The 16,468-nt window shown below is 45.3% G+C and overlaps 1 protein-coding gene across 1 annotated transcript in view; it reads right to left on the reverse strand.

The window, feature by feature from the left end:
• GARNL3 (GTPase activating Rap/RanGAP domain like 3) overlaps nt 1-16,468 on the reverse strand; it is a 154,277-nt gene that overhangs the window by 24,611 nt on the left and 113,198 nt on the right. The window contains exons 13-20 of the mRNA XM_081237472.1: nt 16,090-16,198; nt 14,278-14,323; nt 13,139-13,245; nt 11,776-11,891; nt 9,797-9,901; nt 8,064-8,138; nt 4,841-4,952; nt 244-342 (exon numbers count right to left, since the gene is read on the reverse strand). Of these exons, the coding sequence (XP_081093598.1) occupies nt 244-342; nt 4,841-4,952; nt 8,064-8,138; nt 9,797-9,901; nt 11,776-11,891; nt 13,139-13,245; nt 14,278-14,323; nt 16,090-16,198 (769 nt within the window). The remainder of the gene's footprint in view (nt 1-243; nt 343-4,840; nt 4,953-8,063; nt 8,139-9,796; nt 9,902-11,775; nt 11,892-13,138; nt 13,246-14,277; nt 14,324-16,089; nt 16,199-16,468) is intronic.

A 16,468-nucleotide genomic window follows, 5' to 3' on the forward strand; every position in this document is an offset into this window, starting at 1 on the left:
AGAATGCAGGAGAAACCCGGCATCGCCTTTATGTAATGATGCAATCAAGGATGCCCCTCCCTTCTCTCCCGCACCATCCCCTCCTCAGAGGACATATGGGCCACCAAGGCCCCTGAGCCCTGGGCACCAGGAGAAGAAACAGCTGGCACCACTGATGCAGCCAGAGCCCCACGGCCCTTGTGTCGGCTGCAGGCTACACTCTTCCCTTCCTCCCAGAAAATGTCACCTGGAGAGGAGTACCACCTTTGTCTGCTCTGAAAATCAGAAGGTCCAGCGCCTCCAGCACATGCATTTGCTTCACGGGCAGAGTTTTGTCAAACACTGGCACTGATGGAAGGTCATCTGGAAGAGGAAACCTGGTTACCCGATGCTGCAACCCAGCCCACACTTTCTAGAACCTACAAAACGTGCCTGTGGGTAGTTTTGGACCCCGGTTCTCCCTAGGTGAGGAAGGAGGACAGTTTCTAGAGCTTTCATAAGGGCTACCCAGAAAGTTCAAGCACTAGTCTCCTCTTAGCTCAGGAAGAAGGACTGGCATTTCTTTCCCAAAGGCATTCACAACTCCATACAGTGAGCATAACGGCAGGGCCCCTAAGCTGTATTCTTCTCCTCAATGTTCATCAAAGAAAAAGCAGCATCTCCCAATTCCAATTTTTGCTGGGATTATTCCAAAGAACTGAATACCAAGTTTTAAAAAATGCTAATAAGCTTAGCCATTTCTCTTGAGCATTTTCTGATTTTTTGTCATATTTGGAATCATATCACATCTTAGGTTATTTTGCATATTTCTCAAGAAAGCAAAATTAGAATTTCCTTTTGTATATAAAATAAAAACAAACTTCCTATTGCAACATGCCTTATGTCCACGTCAATAGTAATTTACCTATAAATTTTCAGTATTTCTCCATATAGGAACATGAAATCTCCTTTTTAGACAAAAATAAGAGAGAAATATCAATTATGTTTCCCAAATAACAGGAAAAAACTAATTTTAGTGGAAATGTTTGGGAAGACGTCAGGTAAACAGATGATTAAAGACACTGCATTATACATAGGATTTGTTTTTAAGCTTACTTACTGGGATCTTAAATTGCCAGCAATTACTTTGCTCCTGGGGGTCCCTTGGACAAAGAGGACTAAAAGAATTAAGGCTGTTCCATAAGCAAAGCTTGACACAGACTCAGGGCAAGGCAAAGATGTCCCAGGATGGTGTAGACATATTAGGCAGAAGTGTCTAGCTTATTCTTTACCTGCACTTTGAAGACACTTAGGTCTTCAAGTGTTCGGCTGTGGGTGTGGGTGTTTCCTTAATTGTAATTTAGGTGTGAGAGGCCCTGAGGATCTTGGCTCTTCCAGAAAGCTGTCTGTCTGGGAGTTCATCCCTCCCTGGACGGCGCCCAGGAGGGAGGAGAGCTTTTATCGTCCCACTCCTGCAGGCCTGTGAGAGCACTGTATTTGTCAGAGCACACAGCCTCTTATTAGACAGAGGGCTTGGCTGTAGTTGCCCTTCATGATCGGGGCTAATGTAAATTCTGTGACAGCCCATCAGACACTTTCTTGCTCCTCTAGCCCAGGCCTTCCCAGGAGGACTGATTCTCAGGCTCTTTGTGCTTCTGCGGGGGCAGACTCAATTTTTCAAACCATGAGATGATCATTCCAGTACCCGTCTCTATGTTTGACTAAGTGACTATGCTTGTTTCATTTTGTGAATGACAGTTCACATACACTGAGGGCTTCCTACATGCCAGGCCTTAATGCTAAGTGTTTTATGTGTCATTTAATGTAGATTTCCCAATGACCCTACCAGGTAGGAACTTCTAATACTCCCATTTAACAAATGAGGAACCTGAGGCTCAGAGGTGATAGAAAATTGTCTAAGCTCACGTCTTGAGCTTGCGGAACCCAAGTCTGTGCAAGGACAAAGGCTGGGCTCTTAGCCAGTGTTGTAGCCTAAAAACAGCACTGCATCCCTGTGGATTGATGGGGTGAGCACAGGAAAACTGTGCCATAAGGAATTAATGTGACAGAAGCACTTCATTTTACAGTTAAAGCAGAGGGATACCGTGTGGCTGCCTGACTATGTACAGAGTAAATTAGCAGTTATTCTCCATCTAGTCTTTCTCAGGTGGCTAAACAGCTTTATATACAGCACAGGAAGGAAGGGAAGGAAAGGATATGAGAAAGTGACGTGGATTCAATGACTATTTCATAACATGGTTTCCCTCTTGTAATCTCTTTAGGAAGAAACAATCTTTTAGAGCTGGCTTTTCTATTACTGCAAAACCAAAACAAACGGTGGCAGCATATTTAATCAGTATTTAGTCTCCCTTCAAAGTAGGTTTTGCTACACTTAGAATGCAAAGAATTTTGACGTTTAACAGTGACCTTGAAAGGAGCAGACTCTCAAGGGGGTAAGTCTAATGAAATTAAGCAGAGGCTAACGGGATAGAGTGGAACTTGGCGTGAAACGAAATGGAGAGATTCACTCACAGAGATAATCCGTAATACAATTAAGTGTAGACAAGAAAAAGGTAAACAAAGAAATAACAAGAGAATTATGGCTTAAAAGCACAACAAGGAATACAAAGAAAGCCTTAAGGGTTATTCTCTTTTTAGCAAAGGCAAACAGGGATGCATTACTGCATAACTAGGACATGAAAGTAATAATCTGAGTAATACATCTAAGCTGGTGGGGGGTGTATATGGCTACCACCTGTGTTAAGACAATGTCCCTCAAGTCTGAAAGAAAAGAATTTCCTGGCACTCACAATAATCCTTATATCTGACGCTTTCATTACATTTTGGATACGTAAAGATGAAAATTTCAGAAAGGGACTTGGTAACCTTGGTTTGGATTTTACATTTACATAGAAGCAACTCAAGCAGAATTTTTTTTCCTGTTTTTAGGCAAAAGCCTTACAAACAGTCACTATGAAACATACTTTCTCTTTCCTAAAAAGGCAAACAGGTAGAATTTGACATTCTTTTCATCACAAAAATTTTCATAATTATTTGCCCAGGAGTATAGTCTTGGAAATCTGCATGAAGGTAAAGACAGTAACACTGGTAGTGTTTAATTTAATTTTAATAAAATGTAGTTGGTTTAGTGGAGAGAGCACTGGACAAGGAATCACCTCTGGGTTCTGGTTCCAGATGTACCACTAACCAGCTGTATGGTCTTGGGCAAGTCACATCATTTCTTTAGGCCTCTGTTTCTTCATCTGTAAAACTAAGAGACTAGACTAAACCCCTAAGGTTTGTTTTTTTAAATAAATTCTTTTATTTGGTTGCACTTTGAGCAAAATCTATAGATTCTGTTACCTTCTGGCAAGTTCATAGGGATAGAGTAATGATGATAGCGACTGTTTGGTAAGTTACTGCTGTGTGCCAGACACTGCTTTAAGCACTTACAGGTAAGTAAGTAACTTCATGTAATCTCCGCATCTCCTCCCTTGCGGTTAGGATCATCATCCTTATTTTGTTTAGTTCATCATTTCTCATTATTATAAACTATTTTTTAGCTACTTAAAAAATTATCCCCACTTTAGAGAAACCTGAAGCTCAGAGAGCTTTTCTTCAAGATCACAAAGATTTTCTAATTGTTTTGTAAAACTTTCTAAAATGAAATATTTAATTTAAATTCTGAATTTATGAATTTTAAGTTATCTGGCTTTTAGTAAATTCGTTATATACATAATTATATATGTGTATATATGTGAATTTAAAAAATTATGTTATGGATACAACATTTAAAGATATGGCAAAAATAACAGATAAGGTCAGAAATAAGTCCATTATAAAGTCTTGTCCACCTCTCATCGTCCTACAGGAGGCACCTAGCACGGGGCCGGAACACAGCACATACTTATAAATGTGCTGAGTCAGGGACTGAGGAGGGAGTAAAGGTTGAGGCCAAGGATGGGAAGATGCTGCAGTTTTAGGCCGTTACGTTACTCCCACAGGAGGTGGCCTTCAGGATGCTCATAAAGCATCACTATGGTAACCAGAGACCGGGCAGCCTGCTCCTGTGCACGGAGGATGTGCCCTTGGAAGATGCTGTCTCTACACCTATGGCTCCCTCTGAAGCCCCAGGACATGACTTGCTACTAGTGTTTAGCTCCTTTATCATTCATTAGGAGTCTGGAAGAATCCAAGGGGCCTCCTGCTGGAAAGGACCACACAGTCCTTGAGGCTAAATTAAATCCCCACTCGAAGTTGAATGCCCTCTATGGCATCCTTGCCAAGGTCATGTCTGATTGGTGACTGATCTGTGGTGACAGGGAGCTGACCGCCTCCCTGGGGGCAGGCTGACCCACCCAGCTGTGAAAAGTTTGGTTTTATATTGAGATGAGATCTGTCTTCCTGTCAAAATCTTTGTTTCTCTATCCATCAAATATAGGTTATCTAAGATTCTTATTGTTTGTTTTGGATACTGAGTACTTTTCAAATTAGAAATCTTAAAAGAAAAACAAAAGTGCTTCAAGAGAGAGTATATCCCTGAGACAGCGGCTCTGAATAACAACCTGCCCTTGTCAATTTAAAGTAAAATTTTGGAATCATAAGTATTGGCCACAAAGGAGATTTTCCTTGCAGGTTATTTGATATCCACAGACTAATTGGAAGGGATGAAACTGTCATGCATGCCCGTGCCCACCCCCCCGCCCCCCTCCAGCCCCGGCTTGCCTGTTGAAAACAAGGGAGTAATTTTTAAGGAAATAAAGCTCTGCTAAGGACACTGCTGAGGACCCGTTTATCTAAAGGGAGCTGACCGGCGGTCACCCATCTTAGAAGCACTACAAGTTATACAGAGAGACATTTGAAGGAGCAGCTACTCACTAACCATCCACTAGCAAGACGCCAGCATCAGTGGAAACCAGCAAGGCCTGGCCCCAGGCATCTGCACACACGGCTTCGTGAGGGAAATTACTGCAGAAACACTGGGGCTCCCAAGGCTGCGAGGCAACCAAGCATCAGAAGGTAAGTGCACCAGAAAGAACACACCGGCCCATCAGGTGGAAACGCACAGCACACCACCGCCCAAAACAGCAACACAGATGCCCTCAAACCCTGGGAGCTAGAAGGGCTCTGACTCAGTTACCTTTCTTAAGAAGAAAAGTCTCCTTCCAGAAACGCACGCAATAGGAAAAGGCTGGAGTCACATGTTTCTGGCACCGTGACCAGAGTCTATATCGTAATGACGCCCCACAGGGGCAATCGGAGCATTGGTAACGTTTTCTAAGCAAACGTTTCTCTTTATTATAAAAGGAAGTCCCACCCAACTCTCTAAACAAAGTCAGATTCCTGTGTTGCTGATTCGGCAAAATTATTAAACGTATACAATGCAAGAAGTTGATATCGTCTTAACATGAAAATGCTTACTGACCCATTTAAGGCTACAAATCTTCAAGAAAAAAATAACACCTGTTTGTAGGAATATGGCGAGGGCTGCTGATGAAACCCACTCGTGTTCCCCCACGTGACACATTCACGTCATGGAACCCGCATCCTTAGTTTCGTTCCATGTCGGGCAGGAAGAGTCAGCCCCACCTCACTGCTGCCTCGGAGCTGCAGCCGATGCCTGGAGTCTGCAGGCGCTGTTCATGGCTTCTGAACCACACCAGAATCAGGGACATTCTCAACCATTAATTTCCCTCCAAAGCATGTGGCTTGCCCTCAAGGGACAAGGAAGTCTGTGGAGATTCTCAGGGACGAGCTGAAGTCCCACGTCTTCACTTTTACCTGGGGCTGTACAAGAGCCCGTGTGCATGCGTAGGTGTGTTTGCATGGGCCGGGTGAGCACACGCTCGCACACTCAAAGTAGAAGCGATGGCTCTGAGGTCACCTGCAAGGGTGTCATTTGGGATGAGGGTAAACACTGTGTGCATTATTGCTGTCTTAGAAAAGTATGCTTTCCCTTTATAAAACCCAACAGCCGCAAAATGAATATTCTAATTGCTAAGATGAGGCTCAGGCTGTTGTGAAAAGATCACATGAAGAATGTGAAGATATTTTATAAACTGAAAGAGGGCTGCACAAGTGCAGGTCATTACTTGGAATGGCAGTTCCCTAAGATGTCTGGAAATTCTGAGTTCGTGACTTAGAGCAGGAGGATATGGAAAAGCAAAGCCAATGTAAATGCCAACTGGGCGAAAGACACAGATGCTAGAGCATTAGACACCAAGGTGGAAAGCCAACTCCGAATATCAGAACGTTCTCTGAGTGCAGGACACAAGATCAGAACGCTTATGCAGAACTGGGATTTTTAACCCAGAAGATCTAGGGGCCCTGAAGGATCCAGGGGGGCTTAGGGAGGTCCGTGAAGCCCTGAAACTGTGTTCAACATGCTGTATAGGTGCCATTCGTAATTCTAATGGGCTGGAGTGTGTGTGTTGGGGGCATGGAGGTCCACCGGCTTCACAGGCCCTCAAAGTGGCTGGGGACTGCAAGAGTCTGAGGCCATCATGTAGGAGGTGTCAGCGATGAGAACTCAGCCCCAGACCCACAGACGCTCTGGTCTGAGGCCTGATGGCATTTATCATTGCACTGGACTCCCCGCTGCCACATGACGGGCTTGGTGCAGATTCTGAGGGCAGTGATGTGGCCTTCGGGCCTTCCTGCCCAAGCCCAGAGCTCTTCACTGGCTCCCCGCTATGGACATTAACACAGCTCATGAAATGATGGATGCCTAGGAGGCTGACAATGCCCATGCTCTGCAAGTAGAGCGCTCTCGGGAACAGCATGTGGGGCTCTGGCCTCTGCGGAGCCAAGTGCACAACAGTCCACGAGGGCCTGTAGAGTAGTGCTTCTTCAAGGATGGCCCGTGGCCCACTGGTAGGTCATGCACTGATCCAAAACATGGAAGCCCTTTCTTTGTCGTTTACTGGTGAACAAGTTACTTTCATTTTTATGTACACCGAAGAACTTCTTCTTAAGAAGGTGACTAAGTCTTACTGGAATTTGTTATCTATAAAGGGCTTGACAACACTGCAAATTCTACTCTTCATAGAACAAGCAGATAGTGGGAATTTTTGCAACCTTTGGAACCTTTGGAAAAGATGCTTTGCCGTCGGTCGTGTCTGAAATTGGCTGTGGTTTTTCCGCATCAGTTGTATTTTGAGCTCATCATTTTCTTGAAACCAGACTTTAAAGTTTGTAGGTTCTGCAATTCAGATACAGATCATCCATACCTTTATTGTGAGAGTAGATGTATTCGTAATTCTTTTGCTTTTACGATGGCCATTTCTCCAGTGATGCATTGACTGTGGATTTGTTCCATTTAACTACCTTTTACATACTCTGAACATGGACATATTTCAGTATGTAGGGTATGGGCTTTACAATACAAAATCATGCAGACAGTAAGTTTGTACTGTGACTTGTTTTCATTGTTTTCTCTTCTATGCTTGATGACCACCTAGTTCTTTTTCCACAGGAAGTGGAAATGAGAAGTAGATACTCAGGCCATAGAGTTATTGGTTTGGCTGAATGAACTGCAGATGAAGCAGTGGTTGCTCAGCTGAGGTTCTCTGACCAACACCATCAGCATCAACTTGTTAGAAATGCACATTCTCAGGGTCCACTCAGACCTATGGAATCAGAAACTCTGGGGGGTGGTTCTAACACACACTAAGGCTTGAGAAATACTGCCCTAGAGCCTTGCCATTTAGTGTGTCCATGGCCAGCAGCACAGGCACCGCTTGAGATCCTGTTAGAAATGTAGCATCTTGGCCCTGCCACGCAGAGCTGTTGATGAGAACGTGCCCTTGGTCAGGATGGCTGGGGGGTCTGTAGGCACACAGGGCTTGAGGAGCACTGCTGGGCCCCGTCTGCTCGTCCAGGTCCTGTCTAGAAGCTCTGCTCCTTTAAGCAAAGGCACAGGCACAATATGGAAACAGGGAGGCTCTCACTAGATGCTACCCAGCTTTATCTGGGGCTTCCCCTGCGGACTCTGCTGTAGACACGCTGTTCCTCTCCTGCTCCACAAACCTCTTCCTAAGAATCTCAACAACTTCACTGAGGACAAAGGACATTCACAGTTGAACTTGAAAGCATCATCGACTCACCTCTTTTTTACAGATCCCTGCTGCCACCAGGCTTGATGGAGCATCCCCTCTCACGATGGATTTCAGTTTTAGTGCCTTACAGAACAGAGATCTCTTTCAGTTTATCAGGCAGTAAAACAACAGCAGGATCAACAAGTATGATTTGAAAAAAATTTTTTTAATGAAACAGGAGTTAATTTCAGGCTAAAGTTTCAGGTTCCCATGCTGCCCTATCATTGAAGATAAGGAACGGAGGAGTCAGCTGGACCTGGTGAAGCCCTCATGACTCCAAATGCTTTCTGTCATTTCAACTAATCAGTATATCAGTACAGTGATCTCCAATGATGGTATTGGAAAAAATCCCCAGGTCCCTCCTCAAACTTGATGAATCAGAATCTCTGAAAGTAGAGTCAGGGTATCTTTTTTTGTTGTTTTTTAATATTTATTTATTTGGCTGCGCCGGGTCTTAGTTGTGGCATGTGGGATCTAGTTCCCTGACCAGGGATCGAACCCGAGCCCCCTGCATTGGGAGCATGGAGTCTTAACCACTGGACCACCAGGGAAGTCCCGAGTCGGGGTATCTTTAAACATGGACCAAAGTTGGACGGCCCCAGTAACAGTGCACCTGCTTTGGGAAAAGGTTATCTTTGCCGTTAAGCTTTCCTGATCGCCTTGCTATTGGCTTCGACTTTCTGGTCAGAAACTTGTCTGCAGTTGGCAGCTCTCCTCCTCCCTCTTGTGACATGGGACCAAGGCAGAAAGCTGTGTCACCCCCAGAACTGAGAAATACTAATGTCACGTAGGAGCAAGGCAAAGGGGGAATGGTTTCCTCCAAAATCTGGAATAAGGTGATGCCTGGGAGCCGCCTCACTGTGACGACTACTTCCAAGCAGTAGGCGGAATCCAGGTCTCCTGCGAGGACACCCCCTGTGTGCTGACTCCTGCCAGGGAGGAGTTCAAGGTGCTTTCCCTAAATTGGCTCCCCACACTTCAGAAAATCCCCGGGAGGCAGGCAAATGATACGTGCTCCCTTATCAAGAGGGAGCCCAGCCTGGGCCCTGTGGCCTCTTGCTCCCAGCCAGTGTCACCCCACTTCAGCAGAGGTCTTTCCTCTCGCTCACGCCTGCAGAGAGCTACGCCTACATGGTTATCAAAAATCTCCTTCGTCTAGGGACTTCCCTGGTGGTTAAGAATCTGCCTGCCAATGCAGGGGACACGGATTTGAGCCCTGGTCTGGGAAGATCCCACAGGCCGTGGAGCAACTAAGCCCGTGTGCCGCAACTACTGAGCCTGCGCTCTAGAGCCTGCGAGCCACAACTACTGAGCCTGTGGGCCTAGAGCCCATGCTCCGCAACAAAGAGTAGCCCCCGCTCGCCACAACAAGAGAAAGCCTGTGCGCGGCAACGAACACCCAACACAGCCAAAAAAAGGAAAAAAAAATCTTCGTATAAACAACAAGGTCCTACTGTATAGCACAGGGAACTACATTCAATATCCTGTGATAAACCATAATGAAAAAGAATATGAAAAAGAATATATATGTATAACTGAATCACGTTGCTGTACAGCAGAAATGAACACACTGTAAATCAGTTATACTTCAATAAAATTAAAAAAAAATCTCACTCGTGGTTCCACAATAATCCTAAGAGAAGTCACAGAGCTCTTCCAGGAGTATGCAAACATAACATTCTTTGCAGGCGGGGCATCTGGTTTGGATGTCAGAATAAAACAGGTGTCAGAATAAAACCCACCTGCCCTATTCTAACGAACTCTGCCTGGCGGGCCTCCTCTTTCTTCCGCGCTGACTTGGGCGACTCTGGTAAGACATCACTGAAAGATCGTCTATTAAGCATGTTCTGAAAAAGAAAGACAAGTTATGAATTCCAAAGATGGCTGTCAAATCTCATCCTTTGGCTTCTCTTAGTGCACAAACCTATTTGTCCAAATGGCCCTACTTCTGCCTTCTCTATTCATTCTCTCAATAAGCATCTATGAGGCACCACTTAAGTGCCTGCCAGGTCTGTGCTAGACGCGAGGGGTTAAGGAGCAACAGGGGGAGAGCCCGCCCCGTGGAGGCTGAGAGCACGGGCTCTGGAATCAAGCAAACCAGCATGCCCCCTCTTACTAACTGCCTAACAGCGTGGTCGGCCACCATGCTGCACAGCTCCAAGGATGCCATTCTCAGAGAGGGGCACCCCTGGAACACGACACACAAAATTCTATGTGAACAGTACTCCCTGGAGTTGTGCAACTTTGTGGCCTTCTGGGTAACTTCGGGCAAGGGAGTTAATTTCTGAGTCTCAGTGTCTTTGTGTGGCTGACACCAGTCTCTGAGGTGTGTTACGAGGACTAAGTGAGGAGATGCATGGAAGGTGCTTGGGCATATACTCAGTAAATGTTAGCTTTCTTCCAAACTGCCGAGAACTGGGTGCACGCATGCAGTTGGCAAGTATTGGCTGAGCATCTACTGCTGTGCCGGATTTGGGGGATGTGATGCACATGGTCTGTGTCCTGGTGGAGCAGAGTCTACGGGGGAGACAGATTAAGTAACTGATTCCGTGACTGGCACATGGGATAATGTGTATGAAGGGGAGGTCCGTAAAGCAGGTGGAGGCATTTAACAGGGGCACGTGGCTTCAGGTGGGGGCTGGGGAAGGCCGCTAAGGCAGTGATGTTTCAGCTGAGACCTGAAGGACATCACATATTCCTCTTGGTACCCTCTCTTCACCGTTTCCTGACTCTAAGGAAAAAAGGGATGGACAGATTGCCAACTATGGCTGGCTCTGTAGGGCCCTGGGGGTGGTCTGGACCAGTCCCTGTGAGTAGTTAGGGTGTATTGGCCAGCCAGAAGTCAAGGGCACCTATAAGATGGTGGTGGTCACTGTGTTGAAGGGAAAGGACTGCACGAGCACCAGCTCGTTTTGATGTTCTTCATCTCTCCGGGAGGCCACCTGAGACCGGACACTGCATTTATGTTCACACGTCAGTAGCAACTCCTTTTGCTGGAGTTTGTAGCTGTACCGATTCTAGGGAAGTCTCCCCCCTTGTTCTGCGCTTCCTTGTTAAATTTGGGAAATGCTTCTAAACAACGATGATTTCATTTTGCATTAACACTCGTTAGCCACTCTGACATGTGGCGATCTCGCACTGAGTCTAGAGGCCTCCAAAAAGCATGGGTGCCCCTCGAGGCGTTGGGTTCCTCAGGGAGGTACTGGGTCCCATCAGTGTGGATACACCTTCAGCCTAGGAAGTATCTGGCACAGAGTGGATTTTCAGTAAATGTACATGCTTATTTCAGTGCCTGAATATGGGGTTCGCCAGTAAATCTCCAGAAAACCTTATAGAGCCCCCAGTCTCTCCCCCAAAATCCCCACTTTGCCTGTCTATCAGCTCCATGGCACGGGTAATGCTGAGCAGTACCCCCAAAGACAGATACCCCAAAAGTACTCTCAAATGCTCCAAGGATTGCTGACTGACATTCACGCCCTCAGCCTGCATCTCGACTTCCACAGGCCTTGGCTTTATGAAAATCATGCTCCTGTATATGGACATTCAACATCCCTTCTTCCTGTGACAACCATGAGAGAACATGAGCCCCTGGAGGCCACAGTCCAGTGTTGACAGCAGGATCAGGCGACTCTATGCTTTTCTAACCAGGACTCATCGCTAGGACTTGTGTTCTCAACTCAGACCCCGTGAGAAGGAAAGAACACCATGGACCCAGGGTTACCTTATGCAAATCTGGCATCAAATCCTGGTATAAAGATCGAATCAACATATCCAGAGTTCGTCGACGTTTCTGGGCAAACGTTGGGGTTTCCAGAGTGGCTTTTTCACCATTAATTACTAAAATAAATCAAGTTATAAAGGGAGTTACAAATATTAACAGGCTATTGAAGAATGCCCTTCTCAAGGAAACTCCTCACAGTAAATGCCACCGACCCACTTTCCTAATACTGGTATAACTCTTCTTTCATGGAAGAATGCTTAAAAACTCTCTAAATTTCTCTGTACAAACCCATAGTCCATAGGTATGTCTATCTTACCCTTCTTGTTGGATTACAAGCTTCCTGAGCAGAGGGTACGTCTAATTACTTGAAGACCTAGCACACACCCAACGTGCCCTCATCCACAAGTCCACCCACCCACCCATCCATCCAACCATCCCACTCATCTATCCATCCACCTGCCCACCCATCCACACACTCATCCAACCCATGGGCCAAACCACCAGGATGCCATTCAATGGGATTAAATATATATTTGCTGCATTTTGTTAGAAAAAATAACAATTGCCTAAGCAGAGTACTGGGATTCTTAGCTCAATGAAAGTTTCTTCTGGAAGAAAAAGCCGGTGGTTTAGTGGACAACAGACACTGAGAGTCAATAAAGTGGAAGAGCACATAATAGAAAGTGTACAGTACGGTTAGGGGCTTGAGGTCAAGATAATTATGTGGGGCTTCCCTGGTGGCGCAGTGGTTGAGAGTCCACCTGCCGATGCAGGGGACACGGGTTCGTGCCCCGGTCCGGGAAGATCCTACATGCCACGGAGCGGCTAGGCCCGTGAGCCATGGCCGCTGAGCCTGCGCATCCGGAGCCTGTGCTCCTCAACGAGAGAGGCCACAACAGTGAGAGGCCTGCGTACCGCAAAAAAAAAAAAAAAAAAAAAAAAAAAAGATAGTTATGGGTTTGAATCCCAGCTGTGCTGTTATCTGTGCATTTTTAAGCAAATTATTTAGATTCTTGGGGTCTCAATTTTCTAGCTTGTAAAATGGATATAACCATATTTCCTTATAGGGTTGTTGTAAGAATATAAGTCATATAATATGTATAAAAGAGCACAGAGCTAGGCATATCAAACTGAATAAATATTAGCTATTTGGTGGGTAGGATGGTAGGTATAGATGAGAACCCAGGAGAGACCTTCACAACACTGTCAGAAAACTAAATATGCTTCTCGTGAAGGATTAACAGAACGTGGAATGCCATCAATGCTTAAACAATGATGTCTTCTTTACAGCATCCTGGGAGAATTGGAAGAAATGTATTCTGATGTAGAACAATTGCAAAAACATTTCAAAATAGAAACTTACATTTCACTAGCAAAAAGTCCCTGAATTCCTGGTGGTCTGTAAACACTGGTGGGGAGGGCAAGGGTGGGCCAAAGAGTGGTACGCTTTCCTCTGAAAATATTTTCAGCCTGTGTAGAGAACATTGCAGAATTACTTGGTTTTCCTTCAAAGATCACTGATATTTGGATCTTAAATTTGTTCAGTTGCCTATGTGATTTGTTAGGAATACTCCTTCCATAGGAGGAGGGCCTTCTCTGGGCTGCCAGAGCCTTGGCCACCATGCAGCAATCCTATGTGCTTTAGGGCAAAGACCAAGTCTTACTGGATCCTTCGTGGTCCAACCCACCAAGCCGCAGGCAAGGTCAGGCACCCCAGGAACAACAGCAAAGACCACCACTGTGCACCCACTGCACACCAGGCAGCATACTTGGTATTTTAAGACATAGCATCAGCTGATTCTCACTAACCTGTCCAGGTAGAATCATTACCTTCACTCTACAGACGAGGCTTGAGGCTCCAAGAAGATAAACATTTTTTTTTTCAAAGCCTCAAAGCTAATAAGTGACAGAGCTGGGATTCTAACCCAGATCTATTTGGCTCAAAGTTCATGCTCTTTTCACAACATCACGATACCTTTTAACAGATTAATTTTTGAGAACGGGATTAATTTTTGAGAAGGATAAACGGGCAAGAATGTAGCCTAGGGAGGAGGGTACTCTGGTCAAGATCAAACATATCACACTTGTGCCCTCTGTGGAGCACAGTAACATTCCTGACCCTGACCCTTGGGTCTACTGCATGGAGCAACACTATATGAAACAAGCTTTTCCTGAAGACACGGTGGCTTTCAAATCAATCAAAAAATATGTATATCAAGAGTCTCAGGACTTTCCTGGTGGCGCAGTGGTTAAGACTCCAAGCTCTCAATGCAGGGGGCCTGGGTTCGATCCCTGATCAGGGAAGTAGATCTCACATGCATGCTGCAACTGAGAGTTCACATGCCACGACTAAGGAGCTGGCGAGCCACAACTAAGGAGCCCACTTGCTGCAACTAAGACCCGGCGTGACCAAAAAAAAAAAAAAAAATCTTAAAATGAATGCCAAATTAACATGTAAACATGAGAATTAGAACAAGCAATCGAGATAAAGTTGTTACCAACCTGTAATTGTCCTTTTGCTGATCATACCTCACTAAGGCAAAAATATCTGTGGTGATGGTTAAGGAAATTAATCAACGACCCCAACTCACACAGTCAACGGCTTGTGCTTTGCAAACCCTGTGTGCAGAATCATCCTGGACCTGCTCCTGGGGTCAGGGCTCCTGTCACCCATAGGCTGAGATGGAACCTTGACTTCTGTTAAAGAGACAGCCCAGGAAGACACAGGTTCAAGCTCTGCGTGCTCATCCTTTCAGGAAAGGGCTACTTCTCCAAATCCGTCAGAAAAGCAATATAAATAACACTATTAAGCAACTACAACAAAGCAAAAAGATCAGTTCCCTCGCCTGAAAGTATAAACAAGATCCCAAAATGAAATTAGTCATATATTTCATCTCACACATTTTGAAAAGAAAAGAAATGTAAATGTTTCCACTGTACACCTTCCTTCTCTCTCCTTCTGGCTTTGGTAGACAAAACAAACCAAAACAAACCAGTGCAGCTGGTGGCAGCCTCTCAGTAGAATCTACTTTGCTTGTGTCGGGCGAGTTGAGTCTGAAATAGTACCACCTCCACCAGCTTTCCTTTCCTTCTCCCATTCCTCCTCCTCCCCCACCATCTCCCAGCCCCGGCTTTCCTTAGCTAGGGCTAAAAACCATCCTCAGTCTCTCAAAGCGTTTCCACTCCCAGACTTAGTGGAAAGAATTTGCATTAATTATCAGCTTGTCCCTTTCCAGAAACAAATATGCCAAGCCTCAAATCTAAAACTCATAACAAAAGGAAATTCTAAAAATAATGATGAGCTCTCCATCACTCTGATCACTTCCCTCCCCCTCCTGGAGAAGTTTTCTTTCTGTTCTACAAGAAGACCCGCTGCAGGAAGAGGGAAATATTAGTCCTACATCAGTGAACAGAGCAAGATATCACTTATTATTAATGTGTACATGCATATCTGTTTTCTTCCCTGTCCTCATGGCAATTTTGTGAGGCTACAGTGAACAAGTCAAAGGATGCAGAGCAATCTACTTGCAGATGCAATGAGTCACCACGGTTCTGTCTCCCAACATTTTCACTGGAGTTTCCAAGGAACACGAACAACTAAACCAGAATTTTTTTCTGAAAACGCCTATTAGTTGCCTTTTACTTATTAGGTATAACCTGTAGGCACTACCGCTGGGTCTCACTGTCACGGCCAGCGGCCCAGGACAACAGGGCCAAGGCTGGGGATGTGTTGGGCTGACCATATTCATGTGCCAGGCCTGTGTGACTGAGCTGAACTTGGACATTACCGAGAACTTCAGCAGGGCTTTGGCAGCAATATGAGCTAAAGAGGGATGAGAGGAAGCAGAGGGAAAGCAAATAAAAATAGGATTAATTCTATCATATCTCAAATGTCAAGAGATGGTAATGTAGCAGCTAGGGCTTAGAATCAACAAAGACACATTATTTTGGCTTTTTATCTTAACTTGCAAGTTTTTATACCTAAAGCAAATTTCTCAGAGGATTCACTAACTATAATTCTTCTAATTCCTTTATTATCAATGGGTGGTAGGAAGTTTCCCTCATTTCATAGACTACCTGAGGAAAGGGAAGATAGTTCCAAAGTCAAGAATTCTCTGAGAATGCGTCCATCCATTACTGCAACGGATGGAGAGAGAAGAGGGAAAAATACAACACAGTGGGTCTAAGAATCTAGCAATGCAAAACAACCACAACATGCCAGTCAACCGTAACATTTGGTTTGAGGGTCATTTTAAGTCCAGTGAGGCTGACCAACAGCTTGCTAATGGGAGGGTTCACACAGGCTCAGGATACGTGTAAAGTGGGAGCGGATCATGGAAGGCTTGAAGGCAGGAGAAGGTTCCTCCCCTTCCTGGAACACGATGGTGACGATGTCATTTCCAATGTGGCGCTTCCTTTCTACCTGGATGCAAACATACAACACATCCCTTGAGAAGTTTGCTCATACACGGTACATTCACAGAGTTAAAGCACTAACTCGGCACGACAAACCCCAACGCTCGCAGAGCCCAGAGCTTCAGTATCTTTGACTCCTTGCCTACCAAATTTCACCAGCCCATCTCCCGGCTTCCCTAGCCATCTCCTCCCCTCCTCTCCCAACTTAGGCCTGCATTTCCTCTTGACTACCCTCCCTCAGGAGCCTCCTTGCCTCTGTTCTCTCCCACTTTACTGC

This window comes from Mesoplodon bidens, assembly GCF_964165515.1.
Source record: "Mesoplodon bidens genome assembly, chromosome: 6".
NCBI classification, from domain to species: domain Eukaryota; kingdom Metazoa; phylum Chordata; class Mammalia; order Artiodactyla; family Ziphiidae; genus Mesoplodon; species Mesoplodon bidens.